This window comes from Carassius gibelio, chromosome B5 (genome assembly GCF_023724105.1).
Source record: "Carassius gibelio isolate Cgi1373 ecotype wild population from Czech Republic chromosome B5, carGib1.2-hapl.c, whole genome shotgun sequence".
Taxonomy (NCBI): Eukaryota; Metazoa; Chordata; class Actinopteri; order Cypriniformes; family Cyprinidae; genus Carassius; species Carassius gibelio.
Window position 1 is genome coordinate 30,177,617 of NC_068400.1, and position 27,278 is coordinate 30,204,894.

The window sequence follows — 27,278 nt, forward strand, 5'->3', positions numbered from 1 at the left end:
AAAAGTGTTACCAAGCATTTTTTTTTAGCATTAGTGACCTTTAATTTGGAGCAAGATAAACTGGGGGAGTGACTTTGTGTCAGACATGTGTCACTTTTCTCACATCTGGCACCTGTACCGTGAAGCATAGATTTGCTTCAATTTGAGATCTCTAACCCAGAACATAACCTTCCCAGGAGTGTAAATTACTATGGCAATGAATGCCACTAAAAGCCGAGCCATTTACATGGTACCTAAAACCCAGGATTGGTGCCCAGGATTGAGGCCCCTGCTGTTTTAATGTTATTTATACTTGTTCCTGATATCTGTATTAAAGCCAGTTTTCATTATTTTGGAAGCAGTCTAGTAAAGTAATACATTCTGTTCCTGATCTGATATCAATATGTGCTTTGGATAGGGTAATGACGTTTTTATCATTTATCATCTAATTTTGTGAGTTGCTGTATAATAATTCTTAAGCCACTATGTTATTATGTCCAAAGCTGCATTTCCCAAAAGCATCGTAAGCCTAAGTAGATCGTAGAATCATTGCCACCAATGGTTTCTACGATTAATGTCCAATATCTCATGATGCTTTTGAGAAACGCAGCCCAGGGCCCCAGGTGCAACAGTACAAACACTGCACTACCGCTAGATGTCACCATATCATTTACGCAAGATGTAGAAAAACCTTTTGAAAGTTGTGGCTTTTTGCCCCAATAACTTAGCATATTATGAAAAACTATCAAATTAATTTAATTAAGCATTTTCAGGAAGTTTGCATTAAATAATTATAACAATAAATCCAGTCATCAACTCGTGTTTTCACTAAATCAACAAATGTAAATCTAGCTATAAGATGTCTAGCTTAAATCATAACAATATCTTTTTTATTTACTTTGGTTTCCAATGTATTTTAATAACGCTTAATAAGTCAGGCTAAGTTTATTTATAATTTAGCGTATATCTGAGGAACACAGAACATCATCTTGGCAGTTAGAACATCAACAAAATATTCTTTCGACCAAATATTATTTATTCAAAACCAAGAGGGATGAAATACACAAACAGCTAATGATGGGACAAATGAGGATTTAGTTTTGGATACTTGTTTTGAAACCAAGCAATGCTCATGGCCTTAACGTGCCCCACATGACATGAGACAAACACTGCAGCCAAGGAACTTGTAATGATACACTCACAGTCATTATGGATGTCATCCGGCTGGCTCATATTGTAACTGACAGGTGAATCTCAGGCATGTAGACTTGACATTTCCTGGTTACATGATTTGATCCGACCTAGAGATGTGTCACACTAATCAAATGCATATAATAGCTTGTAATGAGGTCCCTGCCAAAGTACTGGAAAAAGTAGACTAGTTTGTTTAAAGTTTTTTTGGCAGATACCAAAGGTAAACTCATTAGGCTCTTTTAGAGTTACAATATTAATAGTCCACTAACAGTAAAGTTAAAGATGTCATAAGTAATTATGGAGAATAGAAACCCACTAGTGCTGAATGGGAAACATAATCATTATTGTGTTAGGCTACATAAAAATTACACTGATCTAATACTATTGAACTTTAATCTGGTGGTCTTTCCTCAAGTTGGTGGGTTTCCTCCAGTTTTTGTCTGTTTTGTACCATGTGTTTGTCTCGATTTAATTGATTCGTGATCTTCATAAGTTCTATAATTAGTTATTGGGTCATGCGTATCTAGTTTAATTAAAGCCGTCCATGACTCGAAGGAAAATATAATAGGCCAAGCCTATCTGTACATATTTACGATTAATCGCAATTATTATACACATATATGTGCTATAGCAATGTGTGTTTTGAAAAATGTAAATAAAACAGAAAATAAAATGAAACTAGTGGTAAAAGTGGAATCAAATGAAAATCGAAAAAGATGCAATGCTCGCTCTCTCTGAACAACATGCCCTGATGTTCGGCTTGTGTGTTTCTGTGGTTCAAGTCTCTTGCAGAAGAGGTCGCGCGTGCACCTCCGCCACAGAGGGGACAATCCTCCTCCAGTCAGTCTCGCGTGTCTCACTTCTATGGAAATGAATTCCGTGTAGTCTGCCTCGCGCCACCGCCGCTCGGAAATTGAATGGGATATAGATTGTGATCCCGGAGGGAAACCGCAACACCTGTCTCGTCTAATATTAGTCTTTCTATCCTTTATTCTGTAATCCATTGTCTCCTCGCGCAGATCACCTTTCAACAGTAACCTTGTATTAAATTAACACCCTCTACTGTTAATCAGACCTGTCATGGCCTAGAAAGTTGTGGCATTTCCCATCTCAAAGGTTTGTGGTGACATTCAATGGCCATCAATGCGCAGTTCAATTTGTAATTCACACCCGGTTACAGAGTCTTTATATCCAATCACACCTCCTGCAAACACGTTGCCTTTTGTTCCCTTTACACTAAAACCCCAATATTCATTGGAAACTGGGTTTTTAGGGTGTGATTGAATATGTTGTTGCTTATGCCAAGATATTGTTTTCCTGTGTGACTGGACTGGTCTCATTCACGTCTGGTCAGTTGTGGATATCCCTAAGGTTACAATATACAAATTGGGCCATTTTTTATTTATGCTTCCTGAGACTTGGTATGCAGCCAAACTCAGAAGTGATTTAGGGGCAAGAGAAAGTTTCAAGCAGCTATGTCACCTGATTTGGATTGAAAGAACTCTCTCCCCACCCCCACAGAGAGGAAGACCGCCCACACCACAGACAGTCGGCCTGAGACCCCTTATACACTTAAAAAGAGGTGGCACTCTGAGAGCAGCGTTCATTCAGCACTGCCTGAGTAAGAAGATTACTTTTGCACTGCTCGTCTAGATACTCTTTCTCTCTTTAAACATGCTAAGGATGCTAAAGCGCCAGCAGCTCCACCCGGGAATGATTTTATTACTCTTATGGCTCTGTTATTTGATTGAAGATCAAAAAGTGCAAGGTGAGTGCACTTTTTTTCGTCCTTTTTTATTTTTTTTTTAATATTTTTTTATTATTTGTTTCTTCAAAATTATTTTTGATACGCTTTAGATACGAGTCTGGTCTACAAATCATTTAGTATAAAAGTAATTATTTAGAATGAAGGGAACTGCTTAAATTCTAGACAACTGTAAAGTTTTCTTCTTGGCTCGCGCCTGTGTCCTCGAGACAGGTGCGTCCTTACATGCACAATTATATCTAAAAAAAATATCTATGCTAAATTAAGAGATTTAAAGCATTTTATCGTTATCTAAAATCAGTGCTCAGATTGTCCAAATTAGAGAACACCGAGATGCATGTTGAAAATAATAATAATAATGTTTAATTAATATTATAGTATTATTGTCTAGCAATAATTTGAAGAATGTTTTGTATAAATGCATATTAAGCGCACCCTCAAATCAACCATTATGCATTAGACATTCGATTGTATTTTTCTCAAATAGTAGGTAGTGAAATTAGACACTGTCTACTGCGTCTGGCTTTCAAAAAAAAAAAAAAAATTAAGTGGACACAATGCATTTTTTTTTCTTTTTACCAATTTAATGCATTTAATTATTGCAATCGCTTTGCGTATTTGTCACCAAAACGGCATGATCATTTTGGAGAACAAAGTTTGATGAATCTCGCGTGACTGTATGATTTAATTGGATTGTCTGGCGCTTAGTATCCCCGGCGCGAATGACTAATTTAATACATAAACACGACTGATTACGCACAGGGTTCAAAACATCTCCGAACCTTATTGTAAGCAGCGAATAAATGCGTTTGTGTTGCCAAAAGCAGCGTTTGGAACGCTCCTGTAAGTGTGCTGAAACGTGATGAGCGCAGACAGTTGGCTCAGAGCGCTCGAGGAACTGGAGTCTAGACTGCCATGCACATTGTTTAAATAGGTACGAGTCTGTCAGTCTGCCACTTACTTTAAGACAATCAATCTTTGCACGGTCATAACATATTCGACGACAGGAAAAGCATATTCCCGAGCAGACCCGGAGACCTTGAGCTGTCTGGGTGAAGGCATGCAAGTGTAAAATAGTCGCATTACGTTGGGAAAAATCAGACAAAATACAGCGGGGGAGGGGGAGCAGGAGAGCTCCAGCTAATACAGGCTGCACGTGTTGTGTCTGGGTCATTGGCTTCAGACTTTAATAAGACTGGCTCTTTTTCTTTTTGTTTACAGCTGGTAACTGCTGGCTCCAGCAAGGCAAGAATGGGAGATGTCAGGTCCTCTACATGCCTGGGATGAGTCGAGAGGAATGCTGCCGGAGTGGGAGGCTCGGTACATCTTGGACTGAGGAAGATGTGCCAAACAGCACATTATTCAGGTGGATGATCTTCAATGGCGGGGCTCCAAACTGCATACCTTGTAAAGGTAGAATCCCATGTTCATTTGTTCATGTGGAAGCGTTGCTATTATATGTCATACAAACATATTGCATGCACATTCAAACAGAAGAAATTAAAATTAAAAGTTACTGTGCCTCAGTGCTCTCTCTCACACCTTCTTTGTCTTAAAACAAACAAAATGAGTTGACAGCAGATTATCAATAGGTTACAAATGTGTGATAAAGAAAACCACTTCAAATATCATGTTCCTGTCTGACTGAATTTTAGAGACATGTGATAATGTGGACTGTGGCCCTGGGAAGAAATGTAAAATGAACAGGAGGAGTAAGCCTCGCTGCGTCTGCGCCCCAGACTGCTCCAACATCACCTGGAAGGGGCCTGTGTGCGGCTCAGATGGGAAAACATACCGAGATGAATGTGCCCTTTTGAAATCCAAATGCAAGGGGCACCCAGATCTGGAGGTGCAGTACCAAGGCAAATGCAAAAGTAGGTAACACGTTGTTGCTTTTGCACAAAAAAAGATACTGTCTAACCTTGAGAGATTTCAGCAGTTGTATCCAGAAACCTACAGTTTATACTAAATTAAGTCCGCTCTAAAATACACTAAAGAATAAAGAAATATTTTGAGAAACTAGGCAATTGGTTGTGAAAATCTGGTAAATCTGTATCATTCAGTCCTCCCTTCTCATTCTCACAGAGACGTGTCGTGATGTCATGTGTCCGGGAACCTCGACTTGCGTGGTGGACCAGACAAACAACGCATATTGTGTGACATGCAACCGCATATGCCCAGAGGTTACATCTCCGGATCAGTACCTTTGTGGCAACGACGGGATTGTTTATGCCAGTGCATGCCATTTGCGGAGAGCCACGTGCTTGCTTGGTAGATCCATTGGAGTGGCATACGAAGGGAAATGCATCAGTGAGTGTTAACATACATTTTACTAGTTTCATTTAAATGAGAAAAGTTGAAAACGGGGAAATGGTGGAATTTGTTTTCAGTTCAGAGTACATAGGCAACAATGGCGAAATCCCAAATGAATTCCATTAGTCCATTAGTCTTTCGTGACATCAGTTGTGATTGTTATTTGCAAAGGAAAGTCATTGGCGTCTAACTGTTTCCTGATGTTGGCAACATCATCTTGTGTTATAACAAACTGAGCGTGACTTGCCTACAGCTCTCCACGACAACAAACACGTTTATGAATTTCTATGTATGAAACACTGACGTGTTATCAAAAGAAATTGACCGCTGTTGTCCCCTATTGTCTTGTTAGAGGCCAAGTCATGTGACGATATCCAGTGCAGCCCGGGGAAGAAGTGTCTATGGGATTCCAAGATGGGTCGCGGGCGCTGTGCAGTTTGCATGGAGACATGCCCAGAAAGTCGATCAGAGGAAGCCGTGTGCGCCAGCGACAACACCACGTATCCCAGCGAGTGCGCCATGAAGCAGGCCGCTTGCTCTTTGGGGGTTCTCCTGGAGGTTAAGCATTCAGGATCTTGCAACTGTAAGTAATACATCTTAAAAAGACAATCCAATGCTGCCCCCAGCAACCACCTCCCCAAAACCTCCCACCCCTCCAAATAACGCCTCTTCATTCCCTTCCTGCTGCTAAGAGTTAAGCTACAGAAAGGACTTGTGATTGGAAGTTCTTTGCATGTCCTCTTTGGCTGGCTTCATTAATTTAGTTTTTTTCTTGAGAAGAAACAAAAACGTATTGAAAAGAGAAAACTAAAAAAAACATTTATTTAATAAAGAACCCACAAAATCAATGGAAATCTATGAATACAATGTAAAAAGAAATGTTCCAAAGAGCTCTTTCCAGGAGTCCTTTGAAATACTAATTCTCTTCATTTAACTAACAAGAAAACATGTGCGGACTAACTTCTGCAATGACATTCAAATTCTCGTGCAGTCTGACCTGCTATTGACCAGCAGGTTGAGGTCATATTTCCCCTTTGTTAAAGTGTAAATGTAGACACTTATATATCACATCAGCTTGTCAATTCCATATTCATGTTATCATGTAAGTGTTTTATGAATGCTGTTTTTTGTTTGATTTCTGCTTTTGGCTGTAATCGATTCTTTCAAATGCACATGACATGAACAGCTCTGAGGGTTTGAAAAGACACGAATCCTTCTCCTTATACTCACATAAGGTGATTGTAACATTGGTGCCGTTGTTACCTAGACTACCTATTTCGACAGATGGTGCACTAGCTTTGATAATGGATCGATGAAGCTAGAGCTGCCATCAGTGAGGGAATATTTACATTCCGATTTGTGCTAGCGAACGAATGGCTTACCTTAACGTTCTTGTGCCTTAAGGTACATTCGCCATTTCAAGGGACCAACTTTATGATCACCTCATGGTTTGGATGACTACAGCATTTTACAGTTTGCAGGACAAGAATATGTTATTAGGAGAGCAATGCTTTCTGTTAGCCATCTAACGTTAGCAAGGTGAATTTGTGTGTGCAGTCCTGCTGTGGTCATGTTGTCCAATTTGTTTGTGAGGGACTGCATATTTGTTTCATTGCTTTGCCTGTGTCATTTTTTCAATGTAAACTTTTATGTAGAAAATATATATCTATATTACATATACCTCAGAACTGTGCCATTGCTTGACCACATAGCTACGGTCGGCCAGTGCACAACCCGTGCATTCAAAGTAATGGATTTAGACACGAAACCAGAAAAAAAAAGCAGACATTCATGGAATGCAAGAGCACTTTTTTGGTCTTGATTCAGAAATCTACCAAACACACCTGAGCCATTAAAGCCTCTGATCAGCCCTGGCCCGTCACACCTCTGACTTCCTTCATTATGTACGTCTTATTGCATAATTTTGGGAGCCAGAGCACATGATCAAGCTGTCAAGTAGCCTAGATTGTGAGAGGCTTTGGGATAAAGACAAATACTCACGTACATTCTGCGCTGTTGTGGTCTATATTCATGCAACAGCTACCATGTATTCTCCCATATAGCCATTACTGAAGACCAGGAGGATGATGACGATGAGGACGACCAGGACTACAGGGCTTATATCCGATTATCACCTGTACTGGATGGATAAAGCACCATCAACCAGTCCTAGGGCAAGGAATCATGTCCACACTGTACATATGTGTATGCTAATTTATTTTTGAGAGAAAAAAGATAGTAGTATACATGTAGTTCAGTCTGCTTGATGTTTATTTATACAGTGTTCTGTTTTATAATTTATACATTTACAGTGTCTGGCTTACTTGTCTATCATGTTATTTTGTTTCCACTTATTTTGTCTTTTTCCTTTTTTTTCCCTTTTTTTTAAATGACTGAGAAATATATTTGTCCAAAGAGAAGCAGTGTTATTTATTGTGAGGTAAAATGCTATCATGTAAAGTTTGAGTCTTCTGCAAGCTGTAAATTGCATTCCCTAAGCTGTATAAATGCTTATCAGTGTCAATTCTGTATCACAGATGTTTATTTCACACATACCTGCATGTTAGCTTGTGAGTTTATTTATTGGAAAAAAAATGGAAACACATAGGGAAAAAAAAGTCACTCTTTAATGTACATGTATAATTTTGGTTTTGTTTACAGCTCAGTGTAACTGACCAAAGGGATTTTCTTGAACGTTCTTCAATGTTTTTGTGATATAGTGCAGCAGCATAACATTGAAAATGAGCCGTTTCTCATATAGGAAACCCCTGACTACTCACTTGTACAAAATGGCGTCCGTCATCATCAGCAACAGTTTGACTTTTTTACAATAGGGCAGAAATTAGCAGTGGGTTATACTTGTTCGAGGAAACTGTGCCATGCATTTTTTTTTTCTTGCCAATATTCTGCTCTATATTGCTCTTGCAGAGCTAAAGAAAAGGTCATTAAGAGGACTCCGTATCAATATAGAATTCATTCACTTTTTCACTTTGTTGACAAAAAGCTTTTTTTTATTTTCAGACATCTCAAGATAAAAAAACTAAAACAAAATTCAGTTATAAATTTATAGTTTTGTATTTTTTATGTAAATGTCATATGTATATACAAAGTTTGATGTATTTGTACAGATATTAAGAGTGAAATCAATAAAAAAAAATACTAAAAATGATCTCAGTGGTGTGGATTTTAAGAACAGAGTTCTGCCATTAGCTGATACATCATGCACCCATCCATTTATTATTATTCTCATTATTTTGTGTGTAATCAAAGTGTCCTGGCTCTAATCCTTAAGCCTTAAGGCCATTACATAAAAAGTTTTTTACTGACATCACAAATCTACTGCCAGAAAACCCACATCTTTTTTCCATACACTTAAACTAGTAGGGATATAAATTGAACAAAATTAAGCACAAAAAAAAAAAAATCCCATAAGGACCTAACTTTAAGTCTGGGCTTCTATCTCAGAGCAATCAATTGTTAATCTTCCTACAAAACTTGTTTTTACAGACAGACTGGTTCTCTTTTCCTCATCACGTAGTTTCTAGTGAAAAAAAAAAAAAATCACACATGATCCTACTACCTACTGATAAAGCTGAAACTGCACTGCATTTTGGCTGACCTCAAAATTCACATCATATAACTGAGCCCATGTAATGCTTCCCACCTCATTGCTTCTCCAAACATTGCTCTTTCCTATTATGCAAAGCTCCTCATGAAGTTATCTGGTGTGGCTTGCTCGGTTCTGGAAACAAAAAGTTTTTTTTTTTTTTTTCATATAGGGCATTTATAAGGCAATGGTGTTGTGTCCAGATCAATTAGATAAACCTTGTCACATCAATGATTCATTCTGACTTGCCAGCAATGCAGATTTGTAATGTGATGTAAAATGAACATTGAAAGTGTAGTTCCAGACGGTTCTAATGTGCTAGCAGAGATGACAGAGTAAAATGGTTCCTGCTTTTTCAATTGAACGTTATTTGATGCAGGCAGGTGTTTTACTCATCTGGGCTCATCCCTGGAGGAGCATGAGAGTAAACATAACTAGCTGCATTCAGTGTTTGAAGCTTGACATTTACCTCATCCTCCCGTTTCAGAAACATTAACACTAAACTGTCTTCAAGAGGGTTGGAATGGTGGAAAAACCAACCACCTGAAAATAAAAATTATTTTCTGAGGAAACAGGGAGATGGCATTTCAAATCACACGACTAGCACAAACAACAGCAGCTACTTCAGTAAAAACAAGTGCTAAATACTCACACTAGCAAAGATATGGTGTCATTCCAATGATTCTGAGTGAAGTAACATCCAGATTCAGGAAAAGGAAGCACAGTAAAACTCAAAGAGTTGTAAAGATAGTTTATTAGATACATTAGAGTATATTATTTTTACAGGTCTGTTAAAGATAACACAGACAGGCAGAAACGGGATGTCTACTTGGCCGACCTTCTAGTCCTTTTGTCCCAGGAAAAGTTTGCTCCATATGACTTCACTCTCGGCTTTGGGACCCTCTTTTCAGTTATATCATAACTCCAACCTGTAAAAATAAACAGGCCCACAGTACGGTCAGCCAAGTATATCTTAGAGGCTGGATTTGGGAAATGTCCACTGCTGCTGATGTGCAGTGTAAACACCAGGCCGGAGAAGACAGGGTGAGGATAAATGGGAATCTTTATGCCACAAACACAAACACAGCTCCTTTTCAAAGCGGAGCATCGGCTCCCTCAAGGGACATTTTTGGATGCAATTCTGATGGGATGATTGTAGTGTTTAAAAAATATGCTTACGATAGTGGAAAAATGTTTAAATGGATTACCGTTCTTCTCTGCGAAAGCGATAGCATCCTCCTTAGTGCTGAACATAAGCACCATGTTGGACAGGGGGTCTGCCCTGGATTGGGAATAAAATCCACTTCAGACCACTGGATTTTTTTTTTGGCAGGTCAAAAAGCATGATTTATGATGTTCACTCACGTGGAGGCCCAGCCCATCAGTGGGTTTTCCCAACGTTCCCTTGTATCAAAATCCATCTTCCACTTTTGGGTATTTTTGACACCAGACTGCATGGCATTGCGGGCGGGCACAAAGATACGGACCTTGCGGGTCTTAATATGCTCTTCAGGAACGCCAGTCAAAGTTGTGATGTCCTGGCAAAATGAGGGAGACGAGAGAAGAAAACTCTGAGTGCATAAGGCAAATCTTTTCATCAAAATCCAAGCATTAATGTGTGGTTTGCCAAAAATAATGATTCACATTTATGCTCTCATAAAAAAAAGCTATGCTGTTTTCCCAAAGGGCATAAAAGCCAATTTTTTTTTTTTTTTTGAATGCAGACGCGTACTTGTCTAGACAAGCTCATTTCTCACACTCTCAAAATACATCGAGACAGTCTACTGTCTGATCCTCACCGCAGGTCAGAAACCTGGGCTTTCAGGTGTGAAGGTGAAAAGAACTCTGCAAGCTTGAAGTGAATAGTACATTAAACTTAAGTGGTCGCTCTGAGCAGGTGAATCATTCAGGGCATCAGTCTGACTTTTTCTACTGGCAACGATATGATTCCAGAGTTGTGCCCAATTTATTTAAACTAAGTTGATAAAACCCATCAATACTAGGGCTGGGGGGTGGGAATCAATTTACCAAACTGTTAAAAACTAATTACACAAAAATACTACATTCATTTACCATATATGGCAAACAAAAATTGTTTTGCAACTGAAAACTATGAATCGAGTAATTTACAATGAAAAACAGGCATTCCCAGATGTCCTTGCATGACATCACATTTGATTATATTTGATCAAAATAATTTAGTTTCTTCATTTTTTTTTAATCATGAATTGGTACAGTACAATGTTTTATTTTACATATTTAGTTTAGCTGTTCAATGTTATATTATAGTGTTTCATGTTACCCTGATGGTGTTTTGTCTACATAAGAGCACTGATCATGTTTTATATGGCTATTTATTGTACTGCCTGTATTTGCACTGTGGTTATCAGTACATTTTAATTCAAAACATTTTAATAGTTTTAGTATAATTAAGTGAAATATACAGTTATAAGGTGTAAAATATGCCATTCCACATTGTCACCATACCTTTTTTTTTTTTTTTTTTTACAGTAGTCCTGGCAAACCAAAGGATATTTTTATGGTGTACTTAATCATCAAGTTGAATTTCAATCTAATTGATCAAAACTTTTATTCTACCAAGATCAATCTTCTACTTTAAGTCTACTTTTTTTTTTTGGCATGAAAATGTATACCGTGCTTTTTATCCTGTATTTGCCACTGAATGAACTCACTCAACTGCACAGTATCAAAATTAATATTTTTGTTTATGTAGTGTTGTTCAAGTTAGTTCCATGTGTCAGTCTTTCTAAACTGCATTTCAATTAATCCGTAATGCCATGGCCCTCCAAAAATGAATAAATGTAACCACTGTAGTCTGAGTCACTACGAATGACTCTTATTGAGCCAGTATTTTTAATATAACTAAAACATACCAAAACAACTGCTCATGTTTTTTTTTTTTTTTTTAAGAAGGTTATCTGAAAAATGTGTGTGTGACATGCTGCACGGTCCCAGACTCCAGTGTGGTGCTGCTGAGCTGAAGGAGACCGCTGAAAGGCAAAGAGAGCCCAATTCCTTTGGGAATTAGCGCGCAGCAATGGGAAGTCGGCAACAACACACAGACAAACCTCCCAGCAAGCAGCCACCCAAGGTTGTGAATCCTACAAGTAGCTCCCCTTTCAATGCAGGAACTTCACACATTTCAATGGCCATTACAACTTCAAAGAATCAAAATTTTCATCATTGTCTGTCATCTGCCACTTGATTCATATAAAAGAGGTTCTTTAGCATGAGCTGCGAACAAAAGGCAGCCAAACACACTGACTTCTACAAAGTCTTCACGTGACACTCGAGCAGGCAGGGAAGAACATACAGTACCATACGCTCGGTTTCAAACAGGGCGACTTTAGTGAACGGAGAAAAAAATATGTTCGACTTCGTAATGAGCAAGACTTATAAAACTTTGTCAAAGATGACTTTAATAGCTAGCTCTGATCCACACCAGTAACTTCGTGACAATAAAGATTAAGAAAAATGTCAGAACTTTCCATGATGTGCATCTAACCTTAGAATCAAATTCAGTTGGCTTGAGCATTTAAATGGCAAATATCTCAAAATGACAATGAATCTTTTTGTTGAAAATGTTCAGCGCAAAGGGGTCTCGTTCAAAGACGCTGCTGAGCTGAATGATAATTAGTCTAAACAGACATGGGAGACTTAATTTCAATGTCTGATGAACACACAAACAATTCTGGTTGAAGAGAAATATGATTATTAATAATAAATAATATAATATTACATAATTAGTTATGTTCCTTCAGGCTGAATAAGATCATAAAACACTTTTTTGGTAATACCGAAAAAAACATGCCCTTGTCCTCCGAAATAAGAGAAAGAAAAAAAAAGACGAAAAAAAAAAAAAAAAAGTAGTCTAGACTTAGTCTTGCCTGCATACATTAGTACAACAAAAACTACGAGGGTGATCTACACAACAGACAAATGCACAATGGCCCATAGACAAAGCGAGCGACTGTGCCTTAAATATGGTGCTTCAAGAAAAAAAAAATTAGGCCAGAGAGGGATCACAAAGGAAAACACTGCACTTTTCTCCTTGCATGTACAGGAAGCAAAATGAGAACTATGAAGTTTGACAGTTCTGTATTCACAGAGGCCTTCAATACCTGTATGTGCAGACAGAATGCCAGGCTTAAGAGCGAGGGAGAAAAGACTGGCAAAGTCTCCGTCACGTGAAAGCGTGTCTATATTTTTGACACCTCTGGCTCCTCTGTGAATAAAGAGCATGGGAGCCCTTTCAGAGCGGCAGACTGTGGGGCCGACTGCTTGAATTAGCCCTGCGTGCAGTTTGGTACAGCCAAGTGTGGCCGACAAGACTGATACCGAAGGTGTAAACAAGTAAGAATTTGCCTTGTGAGCAGAATTCTTTTTTTTTTTTTTTTTGCCGCTTTGTGAGTTCTAAATGCACTGAATCTTAAATTGTGATTGTGCAAACATTACAATTTTTCATTTCTGAAGTGACCTTTCAGAAGAGCTTTCTTGACGGTTTTGCGCAAGCACTGATATTCAGACGTAGACTACTGATCCGTGTCGTCACACACATTCAACAGCAGATTCATACACTGTCTGCCATTTCTAAATAGAAAGGGGAAAACACCAATGACTCGTACTGTACATGTGTGGCCAACTGGCTTGTTTTAAACTCAGAATGTCAATAATACATAAAAATGTGGATGGAAAAGATATTGGAAGGTTACAGGTGGAACTCTCAAGGACTTCCGAAGGCTGTAGTGTCCATACATGTATATAAATCCAGTTTTCATTTCAGCATATGGAATAATAATAACTACTCCATCACTGTTCCAGTATAACCCCTTCAGAATCACTGTAGCTGAATTCGCATGATGATTAATAAAGGGGAAAATAGAGAGAAAATAAGAGCTGAAATAATTAATGACCGAATCTGCACAAAGACATAGAGAACTACAAATATAAAGGTGACTTGGAAAGACATTACAGCTTGGTGTGTACACATACATGTAAATGCACTTTCTGGGTAAAAAAAAACTAAAACATTTGTGACCAATAAGAGATTATCCATATAATAAACAGAGGCGGGCTAGTAATATAAACATTTAATGTGGATTCCCTCTTCAAACAAGAATGAAAATGAGCTTTGTGGATCAGCTGACATTACATGGCTTCTTCCGTGTTTAAACAGAACTGAAAATAAACAGAAAGCAAAACACAAAAATATCCCAATAAAAAAAAAACATCACTTTTTAGCACAAAAAAAACAAATGCCATTCTTTATACTTATTTACAATTGTGTTTAAAGTTTTACTACAAGTAATATAATTTTTTTATTCGTCTTAAATGTAATATCGTGTGATTTACTTCTTTAAAAAAAATTTTTTTTTTAATTAAAGTCTTATTAATTTTTTATTAATTTAATTAATTTCAACAGTAGTAGCAGTATCACATAGGGCTGTAGCTATCGAATATTTTAGTAATCGAGTATTCTACCAAAAATTCCATCGATTAATCGAGTAATCGGATAAAATGTGTTTTTGCTTAATTAAAGTGCAATATTAATTATGCGAGAGAAAATAAGACTCCTGGGGCTCTTAAAATGAACAAATAAGTTTCCTTTTGTAGAATTTTTTTGTTTACTTTTTAAATGCATAAAATGCATTGCATACATCAAAAATAAACATTTAATTATTACCCATTGTTTCTCTGTCTGTACTCGTAATGTGAACAATGACAATAAAGTTGACAGATGAATTAAGTTCATTTAAGTGCCATTCAGTTGGGGTTTAAAATAAAGCATTTTCTGAGATGCACATTAAACATTAAACACACAAAACATTAATTTAATTTATCTTTTAATTATTAAAAATTAAGCAAACTTAACTTTTTGGTAAACAAAGGGGATTTATTACTATTAAAAATAAAACATGGAAGAAATGTTGTGTGATTAAACCTTAAAAAAAACGGACTTTTATTTTGACGGGTCGACGTACCTTTACAGTTCTTTGATGTGACAACGGTCAAATGCTCATGAAGTGACTGTCAGTGCAGTTCTGGAGATGTTGTTCATGTGTTCACATCCTTATTTAGTGAGACAGCACGCGCGCTTCAGTGTGTGTGATAAAGGAACTCGCGCTTCTGCTCAATTCATTAACAGAGACACGCAGAACATGCAGGATTCATATTTAAATAGACTGTTCCGGCTTAATATTTACAGATATTAGTCCATATTTGATTTGATGTAAGTGCAATGACCTATTTTTGATTAATTCATTCACAATTTGTCAAATTTCGTGCCATTCCGCATTAAACTGTTAAACTCCGTTTTTATGACTGGATTCCGCAATTCCCTCCGCGTTTTCTGCATCGCGGAAATCATATGGCCCTAGTTGTTGTATGCCAGCTCTATCTTGCAATGGACACACGCCACGACGTTCTCTTCACGTTTGCCCGCGCGCTCTAATCAAAACACTGCTGACTCCTTGCAGTATCTCGGATGCAGCGCTTAAGTCTCCTTCCACTTTGTGGGTGACGTAAACGCAATGTGTCACATTAAAAAATCATTGCGAAAGAACCTGACGTGAGATTTAAAATAAATTAAAAGAGGCTTCGAGGCAGAGGAATTTGCCTCGATCATTTTTTGTAATCGAGTAACTCGAGTTACTCGAGGAATCGTTTCAGCCCTAGTATCACATACATTCTACTAAATATTTATATTTCTAGCACAATGCCATTGTGTAAAAAATAAAAATGTATTTTGACGGGTTGCTGTGAATACCTTCAAATTGACACTGGTTTTACTCAAATTAAATGATAAAATGCTTGTTGAGTGGAGTGAAAATGCTTGTGAAGTGAGTGGAGTGAAAATGCTAGTGAAGTGGGCGGAGTGAAAATGCTAGTGAAGTGAGCGGAGTGAAAATGCTAGTGAAGTGAGCGGAGTGAAAATGCTAGTGAAGTGAGCGGAGTGAAAATGCTAGTGAAGTGAGCGGAGTGAAAATGCTAGTGAAGTGAGTGGAGTGAAAATGCTTGCTTGTGAAGTGAGTCGAGTGAAAATGCTTGTGAAGTGAGTCGAGTGAAAATGCTTGTGAAGTGAGTCGAGTGAAAATGCTTGCTTGTGAAGTGAGTCGAGTGAAAATGCTAGTGAAGTGAGCGGAGTGAAAATGCTAGTGAAGTGAGCGGAGTGAAAATGCTAGTGGAGTGAGCGGAGTGAAAATGCTTGCTTGTGAAGTGAGCGGAGTGAAAATGCTAGTGAAGTGAGCGGAGTGAAAATGCTAGTGAAGTGAGCGGAGTGAAAATGCTTGCTTGTGAAGTGAGTGGAGTGAAAATGCTTGTGAAGTGAGTCGAGTGAAAATGCTTGCTTGTGAAGTGAGTCAAGTGAAAATGCTTGCTTGTGAAGTGAGTCGAGTGAAAATGCTTGTGAAGTGAGTGGAGTGAAAATGCTAGTGAAGTGAGCGGAGTGAAAATGCTAGTGAAGTGAGCGGAGTGAAAATGCTAGTGAAGTGAGCGGAGTGAAAATGCTAGTGAAGTGAGCGGAGTGAAAATGCTAGTGAAGTGAGCGGAGTGAAAATGCTAGTGAAGTGAGTGGAGTGAAAATGCTTGCTTGTGAAGTGAGTGGAGTGAAAATGCTTGTGAAGTGAGTCGAGTGAAAATGCTTGCTTGTGAAGTGAGTCGAGTGAAAATGCTTGCTTGTGAAGTGAGTCGAGTGAAAATGCTTGTGAAGTGAGTGGAGTGAAAATGCTAGTGAAGTGAGCGGAGTGAAAATGCTAGTGAAGTGAGCGGAGTGAAAATGCTAGTGAAGTGAGCGGAGTGAAAATGCTAGTGAAGTGAGCGGAGTGAAAATGCTTGCTTGTGAGTGGAGTGAAAATGCTTGCTTGTGAGTCGTGTGAAAATGCTTGCTTGTGAGTGGAGTGAAAATGCTTGTGAGTCGTGTGAAAATGCTTGCTTGTGAGTCGAGTGAAAATGCTTGCTTGAGAGTCGAGTGAAAATGCTTGCTTGTGAGTCGAGTGAAAATGCTTGCTTGTGAGTCGATTGAAAATGCTTGCTTGTGAGTCGAGTGAAAATGCTTGCTTGTGAGTCGAGTGAAAATGCTTGCTTGTGAGTCGAGTGAAAATGCTTGCTTGTGAGTCGAGTGAAAATGCTTGCTTGTGAAGTGAGTCGAGTGAAAATGCTTGCTTGTGAAGTGAGTGGAGTGAAAATGCTTGCTTGTGAAGTGAGTCGAGTGAAAATGCTTGTGAAGTGAGTCGAGTGAAAATGCTTGTGAAGTGAGTCGAGTGAAAATGCTTGTGAAGTGAGCCGAGTGAAAATGCTTGTGAAGTGAGCGGAGTGAAAATGCTTGTGAAGTGAGTCGAGTGAAAATGCTTGTTAAGTGAGTCGAGTGAAAATGCTTGTGAAGTGAGTCGAGTGAAAATGCTTGTGAAGTGAGTCGAGTGAAAATGCTTGTGAAGTGAGTCGAGTGAAAATGCTTGTGAAGTGAGTCGAGTGAAAATGCTTGTGAAGTGAGCCGAGTGAAAATGCTTGTGAAGTGAGCGGAGTGAAAATGCTTGTGAAGTGAGTCGAGTGAAAATGCTTGTTAAGTGAGTCGAGTGAAAATGCTTGTGAAGTGAGTCGAGTGAAAATGCTTGCTTGTGAGTCGAGTGAAAATGCTTGCTTGTGAGTCGAGTGAAAATGCTTGCTTGTGAGTCGAGTGAAAATGCTTGCTTGTGAAGTGAGTCGAGTGAAAATGCTTGTGAAGTGAGTCGAGTGAAAATGCTTGTGAAGTGAGTCAAGTGAAAATGCTTGTGAAGTGACTCAAGAGAAAATGCTTGTGAAGTGACTCAGAACAGTTCTGGTGATATTGTTTATGTATTTATGTCCTAACTGCGACAGCAGATGCTGAAATTACTGAAAGCATCTCGCGCTTCAGTCTATGTAGTAAAAAAAACATTCATTTTTTTCACACAGAGACGTGCAGAACATGCAGGATTCATATTTCAACCAACTTTTGCGGCTTAATATTTACAGACACTGGCCCATATGGAGATTTGATTTGGTTAATTTATGCTAACTTTGACAAATTCGGTGACTGTTCATATTAAAATGTAAGTTTCATTTTCAAGACTGGATTTTGAAATTCCATGCATGTTTTCTGCTTCGCAGAAATCATAGCGCTGTTTGCGTCAAGAACCAGGTTGACGGGGTACTCGTTACCACCGGTACATACAGAAACTACTGTGACATTTTCATTTTTTAGTAACGACTTGGTACCGAAGTACCAGGTTTTTTGACAACACTAGACCATAATGATTTGATTGACACAAACATACAAAAAAAGTTAGTTTTATTAATTACCAAAGGAATGTCATTTTTTATTAGCCTTTACTACACTGGGTAGCCTTGTCCATTGGTTATTATAACACTTTAAATGAGCTGAAAACCAGTGAGTAATCCGACAATGGATGGGTGATCAGAGGGTGAAAAGGCAGTTCCTTCTAATAAAAAATTAATAGCAAGTAATAAACACAAAACAAAAATAGCAAACAAGAGTTTGGATTCGATAAATATTAATTCTCACACATATAGGTCACAAAATACAGACATTAATACATTTACAGATATTTTGCTTAGAACTGTTTTCCAAAGTTGATGATTCTGCGTCCTAGACCAACAGTAGACAATAATTAAAGGAACAAATTATAATTGTACAAAACAACAGGAACCAGCCATTGAACTCATGAACTCATATATGAAAAATATAAAAAATAATAAAAAAAAAATTCTAAGCAAACTACATTACTTCCCAAGTTAAAAGCATAACAAATAACACTGAGGATTCACAAAGGTGTTAGCTAAAATAAGTAACAGCTCTCCAGGAAACCCCTTCTGACCATTTGTATTGATTTCGGTCATCAATCGTGGAAACTTTCTAAACAAAACACCAATTACAACTATTAAAAAAATAATAAATGAGTTTCACCTCATATAATTATTATTCGAGACCAATCAGCTACATTAGCATTCATATTATTAGACTACGAGTAGCAGGGAAAAATGTATTGAGCCAATTTGGAAGAGAAGAGTGTGAGGAAATGAAGTGAGGAACACAGTGTGCACTCTACAGCCGGTGCAAGTCTCCTTCCTCTGCCACACAAAGGTGCTGTCGGGCACTTTAAAGGTTACTTTCTCAAGTGTTAAGCAAATGAAATACCGTTTAGCAACTAATACACAAAGCCTCTTGTCAGATCCTCTTCAAAGAGCCATGTCCTTTGACCTACTTGCCGGCCTTGGTTTTTTTTGTTTTTTCTCGGACAAGCACCTGGTATGAGCGGACAACTAGACAAAACAGACACTTGAGATGAACGCTGAAGGGAAAAGGAGGAAGGGGGAGGAGAACGGAATCACGGCTGGATCTTGAATTCAGTCTACCTTGAAGCTCACCGGCACAATGATACATGTTTGACAGCTACTTCAACATGTTCATTCAATTTACAGCTCTGGCTAGACAGAACGCCTCTCTGGCTTGCAATTAGGTATAATTTCACTGCTGTTTGCATTTATTTTCGTATGCTGGATGGTTTGCAAAAACATTTCAATATACATGCAAATATGGCACTTTCAATAAATGACTGTGTAATTTCTACATTAGTAGGAGCAGCAATCGAAATAGCAAAATAATGACAATCAAACAGGTTTTCTGAACACTATCCGCCGTCTGAAACCAAACAGACTCCATTCTAAACTCACACCATTGGTTGAGCCACTGTTGCGCTGTTGGGCTGATCAGGATGCTCAAACAAACAAGGCAATGTTTCATAGCAGCACAGAGCCATACTGATTACGCTTTTTGTGGAAATACAAAAGGATTTTTAAATGTCTCTTCATTTTAGATGATAATAGGAGACATTATTTTTACAATAAAAAAATTAGTGCACCAAAAAAAGCGCCTCATAAAGGGGTTTCACAAGCAGCTATAAGGTCCTCTTGCAGTTCATTCAGAAAGCTCTGGGTATATGAGCTCCGTGTGAAACTCTGTGTCACTGGCCAGCCATGCAGGCTTTCTTGTGGCCCAGCATGCTTAATCAAACTGTAATTACTAACAAAAGCAAGTCAGTGCAGGCACCAGATGGAGAAAGCGCCAGACTCCATCACAATCACGCAGGACCTTAATTACCGTCATTTGCAATGCCACACATTTGACTGCACTGCAAAGTGGCACATTTGCAAGCACTTTCACTAGAGCTCGAGATTTTCATTATTTTCCTTTTTTTCAAAATGATATGTTTGAAAATAATTCAAGAATGCTATTATAAATTAATTTTCTTATGAAATTGAAATCATAGAATAATTAGTTTCATAACAACTTATGCACCTCCATAATAAAAAAAAATGATCAAAGCTGTAACTAACATAATTGAAATCATATCATTCATAAAAAATAAAAAATTGATTTTGAAAAAATAAAAAAATATTGTGATGCATTTTGATGATAGTCAATACAGTTTTATATATTCTACACAAACAGGATACAATACGTTTAGGAATGAATGCCACACCACAGTATAGGCAAAAAAATGATACCCATTATGTGTGAACAACCAAATCCTCAATGACAGAAAACAAAGTGTCTAATTTAAAACAAAGTAAATTTTAAAGTACAAAAAAAAGAAAGAAACAGCCAAAATAAAAAACAATAAAAAACGGTTTATCAAATCAACAAACAATATAAACAATAACATTGTATAACTTATGTATTTTATTATTATAGTAAGTATCAAGTATAATAAATGCATAGTTACTCAAACACTTTTAAAATTACATTTTGCAGCCATACAATTCACCATCAAATCTGATTTGAGAAAACCAAAACCTGAAAGGATTATGATATTATATATATATATATATATATATATATATATATATCTGTGTGTGTGTGTGTGTGTGTGTGTGTGTGTATAAACCAAACACTAACGAAGACTGTCTGTGCTGAATTCAATGCTCTTTGTTATGCCTTCATTGTTTTAAATTCTTCCTGGTCAACACATCTTCATGTTTCAATGGTAATTTACAGGCTAAACCATGAAAATTAGAGATCCAAAGAAATGTCTTGTAGAATTTATTAAGGGTCAAATAGAAAAACACATCCAGGTGACCCAAAATAAATTCTACATTATACTTTACATATGATCTACATGCCATATTCACAAGTTGCAATCTGCAATCTTGTGTAAGTGTTACATTACCACGTCTGCAAACTGTCTGATTACATCTACAACAAACATGAAAATCTCATATAAGAAGGCTTTCTAAAATGTCTTGAATAAGACAGGTAGTCCTTGCCACATATCTTGCTCAATGGGCACTGCTCGCCTGAGAACAACAATGAAAGCTCTGTGGCCAATTATAAAAGGACAGCCGCCGTCTTCCTGTGAGTCTGCTACTGTCAGACTGTTTTTCCCCCCTTTTTTCTTTCAATCTCTTCTTTTTTTGGGAGGCCCTTTTGCAGCTTTACTTTAGAGTGGCCCCTACTATTAAATGAGAGCCCTCAACCAGGCGGGGTGTACTTGCCCGCTCAGACACAATCAGAGATAGTCTGAGTCCACCCAAACACCCCACTCTGCCAAACCCGGCCCACACATTCAAGCCAGCTGAGTGTCTGAAGTCTCATAGGTAAACAAGGTCATTATTGTCTCACAAGGACATGAAAAAAACAGATTAGATTTCATTTCAGTATAGATGGATTTTGTGAAGGACATTTTTGAGAATATTTAACTGTATAAAGCATGCTAGTATTCATACAAAAAAAATAAAAAATAATATTATATATTTAATTATTTGGTTTCCAACCAGTGCTGTAGAATTTTAACTTTTACATAACTACAAAAGCAGAGAATCGTGACCCAGTACAAACACAGTTCAAAAAAAGGCCACAGAAAAGCACAGCCAATGTTCATACCAGTTTCTCATCCACAGTGATGAGCTGGGATCCCTGTCCCTGTGGTTCTGCCAGCCTCCATACTGACGTGCTTATTGACCTGCAAAACAGGAAGATGAATTTTAAAAAATAATAGAGATAACAAGCAAACACACACACAAACAAAAAAAACTTGTAGTTAGGTACGAACAACGGTACAGTAAAGTGTTCTGAAGGAGGGGGATGTGTGTCAAGAGACGGGGAGAGAGGAAGCCACACAACTCTCTCCTCGGCCCCCATTAATTCTGCCTGCTGAGTTTCTGGCAGGCTTCTATAAGCCAGTTAGAAACAAACAGCCATTGGGGTCGTCCTGCCAGTCTACAGTCACAGCCTTTTGAAATCAAACAGTAACTGGTTACTGGTGTGTCATAAACATACAATAATTCTGAATGTTTAGTGACAGAAGCGCTCACTGATCTCTCATTCTGATTTTAAGTCAATCACAAATGGCCGGCAGGTGAAGAAATTTAAAGCTGCTTGCAAATTTGTGACCCTCTCTGTGAAATCCAGGCTAAAGTCTCAAAATCTAATTACGAGGAGATAACAAACACAAAGTTGGATTTCAACCAGTAATTTCACTATGATTTCAATCTTTGACATGGCCTTACTCGGTCAATATTAAAGATATCAAGGTTACATTTTCACAGAATGATCTTTATCTGATGAAGGATGATATAATGTAGAAAAGACTTTAGCTGGGTTTTCATTTGGATTCGAATGACCGACTCTTTGAGAGGAGACCACAAACCTCCTGTCAAATTGAATATTCATTAAACACAGGCAGAGTGAACTTCTGTGTTAAATTGTTTAGAATTATGTTCCTATATAAACTAGTGTATTGAAAAAAATATACATATTTTCTTTAAACAGACATTTTTCATGTATAAGACCTAATGTGTTATGCAACCAAGAGTTATGTTTAGAACCTAAATTTTATGAATGAAAAAATTATATTTCTCTTCATTTCATTTGCAAAATAAGAAAGACAAAGGAAGATCCTGGATAAAAAGAGTCTGACAGCATTTTAAGGTACTGTGAACACCTGACATATTTCAGCATTGTGCATATAAAATATATATTCTATAGTTTGACATTTTATTGATAGACTGAAAATCATGTGTAGAAAGAGGTCACACTCAAACCCAGATTTCCCATAAGCATGTGACTTCTAATTATGATCATAATTATTCCTGAGAAAGAACTGACTTGTGCAGAACCTACATCATCTGACTAGATTTTATTTGTTTTATGTTAATGGATACTATCAGATAGAGTCAGCACCGTGCCTGCTGGCTCCTGATCTGATATCTAGACAGGAGAAAGATGACGTAAGATTAGATCAATCTTGAATTAAAAAAAAAAGTCTAAAGTTAATCGGGACTAGAGGACAGTAGCACTATTTTCAACATGCACAGACTACATAGCTGGTCAATTAAAGGTCCTGCAAGGTGATATGAGCATCATCTTGTAAATTTCAAAAATTCTATATAATAAGTCATAGGTATTAACCCAAAGGTTAACCTCTCCGACAGTGGTTCTCAAACCTCTCCATGAAGTAGCCCCAGCCCTGCACATTTTGTATGTCTCCCTATCTTTCACACCTGATTCAACTCATCAGCTCAGTAGTGAAGACTGCAAGACCTGAAGTTTGTGTGTGTCAGATATAGACAGACATACAAAACGTGCAGTGCTGGAGGTACTTCATGGAGAGGCTTGAGAACCCCTGCTTTACGAGATTTAGATTATAGTAACATAATGAAGGGTCTGTATTTTCGTTTATACAGAAGGTCAGTGGGCTAACCTTCACACAAACCGCTAACGTATACCTTACCGTTACAACCACAATGACTTCTGAAAATATAAACCAATAAGTTACACCTGCTCAGAAAAATTAGAACGGTATTTATCACTAAAATTTGTCGGTTTCATTTCTATCGGTTACAAATGACTAACAACACGCTATACAGGAAACAACTTTTACCTTTAAAGGCTGGACAATACTATCTGTTATTGTTCATCACACATACATCTTTTAAGAGAGGATCAATAGATGCCACTCTGGCTAAGTTAGTTAGCTAACCAGCTAACAGTAACGTTAACTCTGAACAAACCGAGCATTGTTTTTTTGCACGTATAAATACAAATGCAAAACAATTATTTTAATTACTGGTTTTACCTGGCAGGCTTCACAAATGTTTTTGTGACTGAGTTAAGAGAGATTATTCGGCTTAAACCAAAGAATGACATTGAAGACGCCATGTTGACATGGTCTGTGCGCTGTACGGCAACACACAGCGTCCAAACTCAAGCGATGCGTATTTCTTCTCTTCATGAAGGGAGCGTCCAAACTTTTGAGGTCAAAGTGTCTGAAATTCTCTGGGAACTTCAAGTGGAAATTACAGCAACTCAGGGGGTGTCTGTTTCTGATACAGAGGCAACGACTCTTTCTAACACCTGAATTTGATTTCGCGCTGTTTTGTGTGGTTGCATCATTTGCCCTAGTTAAGGAGCTTTGGCTCAACCAAAGCGAATGGGTAATAACAACTACATTTTCCCCATAATTTAATTCATTACATCAGTTTTAACATTTGCATGCATTTTAACATGGTTAAATCACCAAATGGTGATTTTATTTTAGTTAACACAACACCTGTTGTAGTAATGGTGTTTAGTGACTGCTGATTATGAGGGCAAAAAAAACATTTCTGTTGTTCAGAAATGTCATAAAAAAACAGCTTATAACACATTGAAAACACTCAAAAAGAATGGAAAAAATGGAATTTGAATGACTGTAATTAGTAAGCCTCACATTAAAATTGATTCTAAAAACATGAAGCTTAATGTATGAATGTGAAGCATGTCATTTAATACACACACAAAGTAAAATATACATAAAATAACCTTCATGATTTCTCTTTTACTTTTAACTCTATTTCCTCCAAATATCTAGCCACTATATCCCAACAAAAGGGGGAAAAAGGCTTTATAAAAGAAGAAAAAAGAAGCAAGCATTCATGGCATGTCCCTTAATTTGAGTTCAGATATATGAACTTCAAAGGCTCTCTCTAGATGGGTTGATTTCCTCCTCAGTTCACAGGACTGGACTGAAGCAAGACAGCCCTCTCTTGGGACTTCAGGCATGCCACAACATAACACACTCATTTTCCGCTATTTATCAGTTCCTGGATCATTCTTTTACTTCTGCATTTCACCATTCATTGGCATTAGTTTATATATGTGTTGCCAGTGAAGGGACCGGGAATCTTCTCTAAGCATGAGATCAAAGTACCTATTGATAAGAGAAAGAACTGAAAGGTCCAAGGACCATCCCCACACTTCAGTGCTGGAATCTCCATTTTGCTTTAATGAGGCCCATTCATCTACCGCCACAGAGATGGTGTGAGTGAGGTGGTCCTGTCCGGGACATAAACACATTTCTTTCCAAATCAGCAAGGAGTGTTTTTGTTTCTGCAAACGTAAAGTTGTAAAAGGATATGAATGATGTTCACCGTATCTGAAAAGATATTTTGGCATAAATGGCATTTAGATTGTCTTTCAATCTCTCTCTCTGTATACATATCTTTTTTAAAAAAACAATACAGATGTCAAAATTATAAAGCTGTGCATACTTTATATTATATAAACATAATAATACTTATATTTATAAAAGACAATGAGAAAACCCAAGCTGTGCCGAAATACTAGTAAACACAATTGATAAGTAACACATTGTCTCTCAAAGAGTTAATCTATGGGAAAGCAAAAGGAGAAAAACAGAGTGGCTTTACTTTTCTCCATTTCCCTCCCTCTTTCACTCTCCTGTCCCGTTTGAAGGAGATGCAAGTTGGCAGCACAGGAGAAGCTTGAAGATTAATGGTGTAAAGGGGGGCTCTGACAGCCTTTCCGCTGGTTGCAGTTCTCCTGGGTGGCCCGATTGGTCTTGGATGTCACTTTTGCTACTTAATCTTGTGTATGTGAAACAGCCTGACATGCCTGAAGAACTCAGTCTGTCCACGTCTGTATAGACATCAACCTGTGACACAGTTACTGCAAGGTATCTTTAATAGGATGTCCTTTGCCACAGCTCTAATATTAAGAGCCAAAAAAAGTTGTTAGACCTTTGCTGATAGGATTCAAGACAACATTTATTCGATCAGTAAAAACAGTAATATTGTAAAATGTAAAAAAAAACAAAAAAAACTTTAGATTAAAAACTTAAAATGTAGATTATTCCAGTGCTGAATTTTCAGCAGTTATTACTCCAATCTTTAGTGTCACGTGCTCCTTTAGAAATCATTCTAATGTGCTTGTCTTCTTATTTTTATCAGTGTTGAAAAAACTGTGCTACTTCATTTTCTGTGGAATTCTTGGATTAATAAAAACACAAAATAACAGCATTTATTTAAAACATTTTAAACAAAAATCTAAATACTGAAAATATAAGCATTTACAGCCACTTTTGATCAATTTAATGCATCCTTGCTGAATAGTACGACTTTCTAAAAAAAAAAAAAAATGATTGAACATAGAATATGTAAGAACTGAAGCACAGATTGTTGACCAGTTGGGTTTGGTAATGGTGAGAAGGGATTCCCAGACAGATTACTGATCTGAGAAGCTCAATTCTCTGGAGGATAGTCTGCCAGCCTGACGTCCTGTGGCTGCAGGGTAAATCCTAAAAAAAACAAAGAGCTAGGACTGTTATAAACAGTTTCCTTGTTTTGAAGATTTAAAACTCAAGACTGTCTGTTCTATTTGAAGCTGTAATCAATAGTTGTTGGATGTAAGACTGTTTCTGTATACTTCTCCCCAAATATGCAAACAAATAGTCTATACTTTTTCTGAGTTGAGTGTTTAATTGCTCTAACATTTATTGGCCAACTTTCTAATTCAGAAAAAACTGGATCACTTTCGTAGAGACGTGGGAATAAATGGGTCTGCTGTTAACCTATTAGACATCTTTTCCCGTGCCTTCAATTAGTATTTAAGGCATCAGCAGAGTGGATGTGAACTGGTTTCTTGTGTGACCTTTGTGACTTTTAACCTTAATCCTCTCTCCCCTTAAATCCCACTTTTTCTGTCACCCTGAGCATTTTCTCATTATCAATCCCCTCGTTCGCCTTCAAAGCGACAGTAGGTTCACTGCATTTTCCCTTCCATCTCTTTATTTTCCTGACACATGCTGTGGGTCCTTCAAAGTCCACTTCCTTTCTACTAAGACATCATTGCAAAACCGGACTTGTTATACACCTAATATACTCTGAACATCATCACCATAGTCTCAGTTTAATTTGTAAAGCCCAGGTGTCTTTCATCCTGGGAAACTTTGTTTGTGATGATAAGAAGTTGCTTTAAAAAAAAAAAAAAAAAAACACTCATGTTTCATGTGTATCTCTGAGTTGTAAGCTGCCCACATAGTGTCGTAAGTGAAGCTGCGGCCTGGTATAAACTGTTTGGATAAAATG

General features: G+C 37.6%; 2 protein-coding genes across 2 annotated transcripts; one reads left to right on the plus strand and one right to left on the minus strand.

Moving 5' to 3' along the window:
• Nucleotides 1-2,767: 2,767 nt before the first annotated feature.
• LOC127958404 (follistatin-A) lies at nt 2,768-8,590 on the plus strand. The gene is made up of 6 exons (XM_052557268.1): nt 2,768-2,941; nt 4,160-4,351; nt 4,594-4,812; nt 5,024-5,248; nt 5,604-5,834; nt 7,315-8,590. Exons 1-6 carry the CDS (start codon nt 2,848-2,850, stop codon nt 7,401-7,403), a joined length of 1,050 nt encoding a protein of 349 aa, XP_052413228.1. The 5' UTR covers nt 2,768-2,847; the 3' UTR covers nt 7,404-8,590.
• A 1,004-nt stretch (nt 8,591-9,594) lies between these two features.
• LOC127958408 (NADH dehydrogenase [ubiquinone] iron-sulfur protein 4, mitochondrial) lies at nt 9,595-24,283 on the minus strand. Its single transcript, XM_052557273.1, has 5 exons — nt 23,990-24,283; nt 21,796-21,874; nt 10,224-10,396; nt 10,067-10,140; nt 9,595-9,787 (listed from the first exon to the last, which is right to left on the minus strand). Exons 1-5 carry the CDS (start codon nt 24,070-24,072, stop codon nt 9,684-9,686), a joined length of 513 nt encoding a protein of 170 aa, XP_052413233.1. The 5' UTR covers nt 24,073-24,283; the 3' UTR covers nt 9,595-9,683.
• Between the last annotated feature and the right edge of the window lie 2,995 nt (nt 24,284-27,278).

What these genes read in the sequence shown, in the direction of transcription:
- LOC127958404 (XM_052557268.1), top strand. Translation starts at nt 2,848, where the DNA reads ATGCTAAGGATGCTAAAGCGCCAGCAGCTCCACCCGGGAATGATTTTA. An exon ending in TGAAGATCAAAAAGTGCAAG is followed by an intron (nt 2,942 to 4,159) that starts GTGAGTGCACTT and finishes TTTTGTTTACAG; the next exon opens with CTGGTAACTGCTGGCTCCAG. An exon ending in AAACTGCATACCTTGTAAAG is followed by an intron (nt 4,352 to 4,593) that starts GTAGAATCCCAT and finishes ACTGAATTTTAG; the next exon opens with AGACATGTGATAATGTGGAC.
- LOC127958408 (XM_052557273.1), bottom strand. Translation starts at nt 24,072, where the DNA reads ATGGCGTCTTCAATGTCATTCTTTGGTTTAAGCCGAATAATCTCTCTT. An exon ending in ACATTTGTGAAGCCTGCCAG is followed by an intron (nt 21,875 to 23,989) that starts GTAAAACCAGTA and finishes CCTGTTTTGCAG; the next exon opens with GTCAATAAGCACGTCAGTAT. An exon ending in TCACTGTGGATGAGAAACTG is followed by an intron (nt 10,397 to 21,795) that starts GTATGAACATTG and finishes TCATTTTGCCAG; the next exon opens with GACATCACAACTTTGACTGG.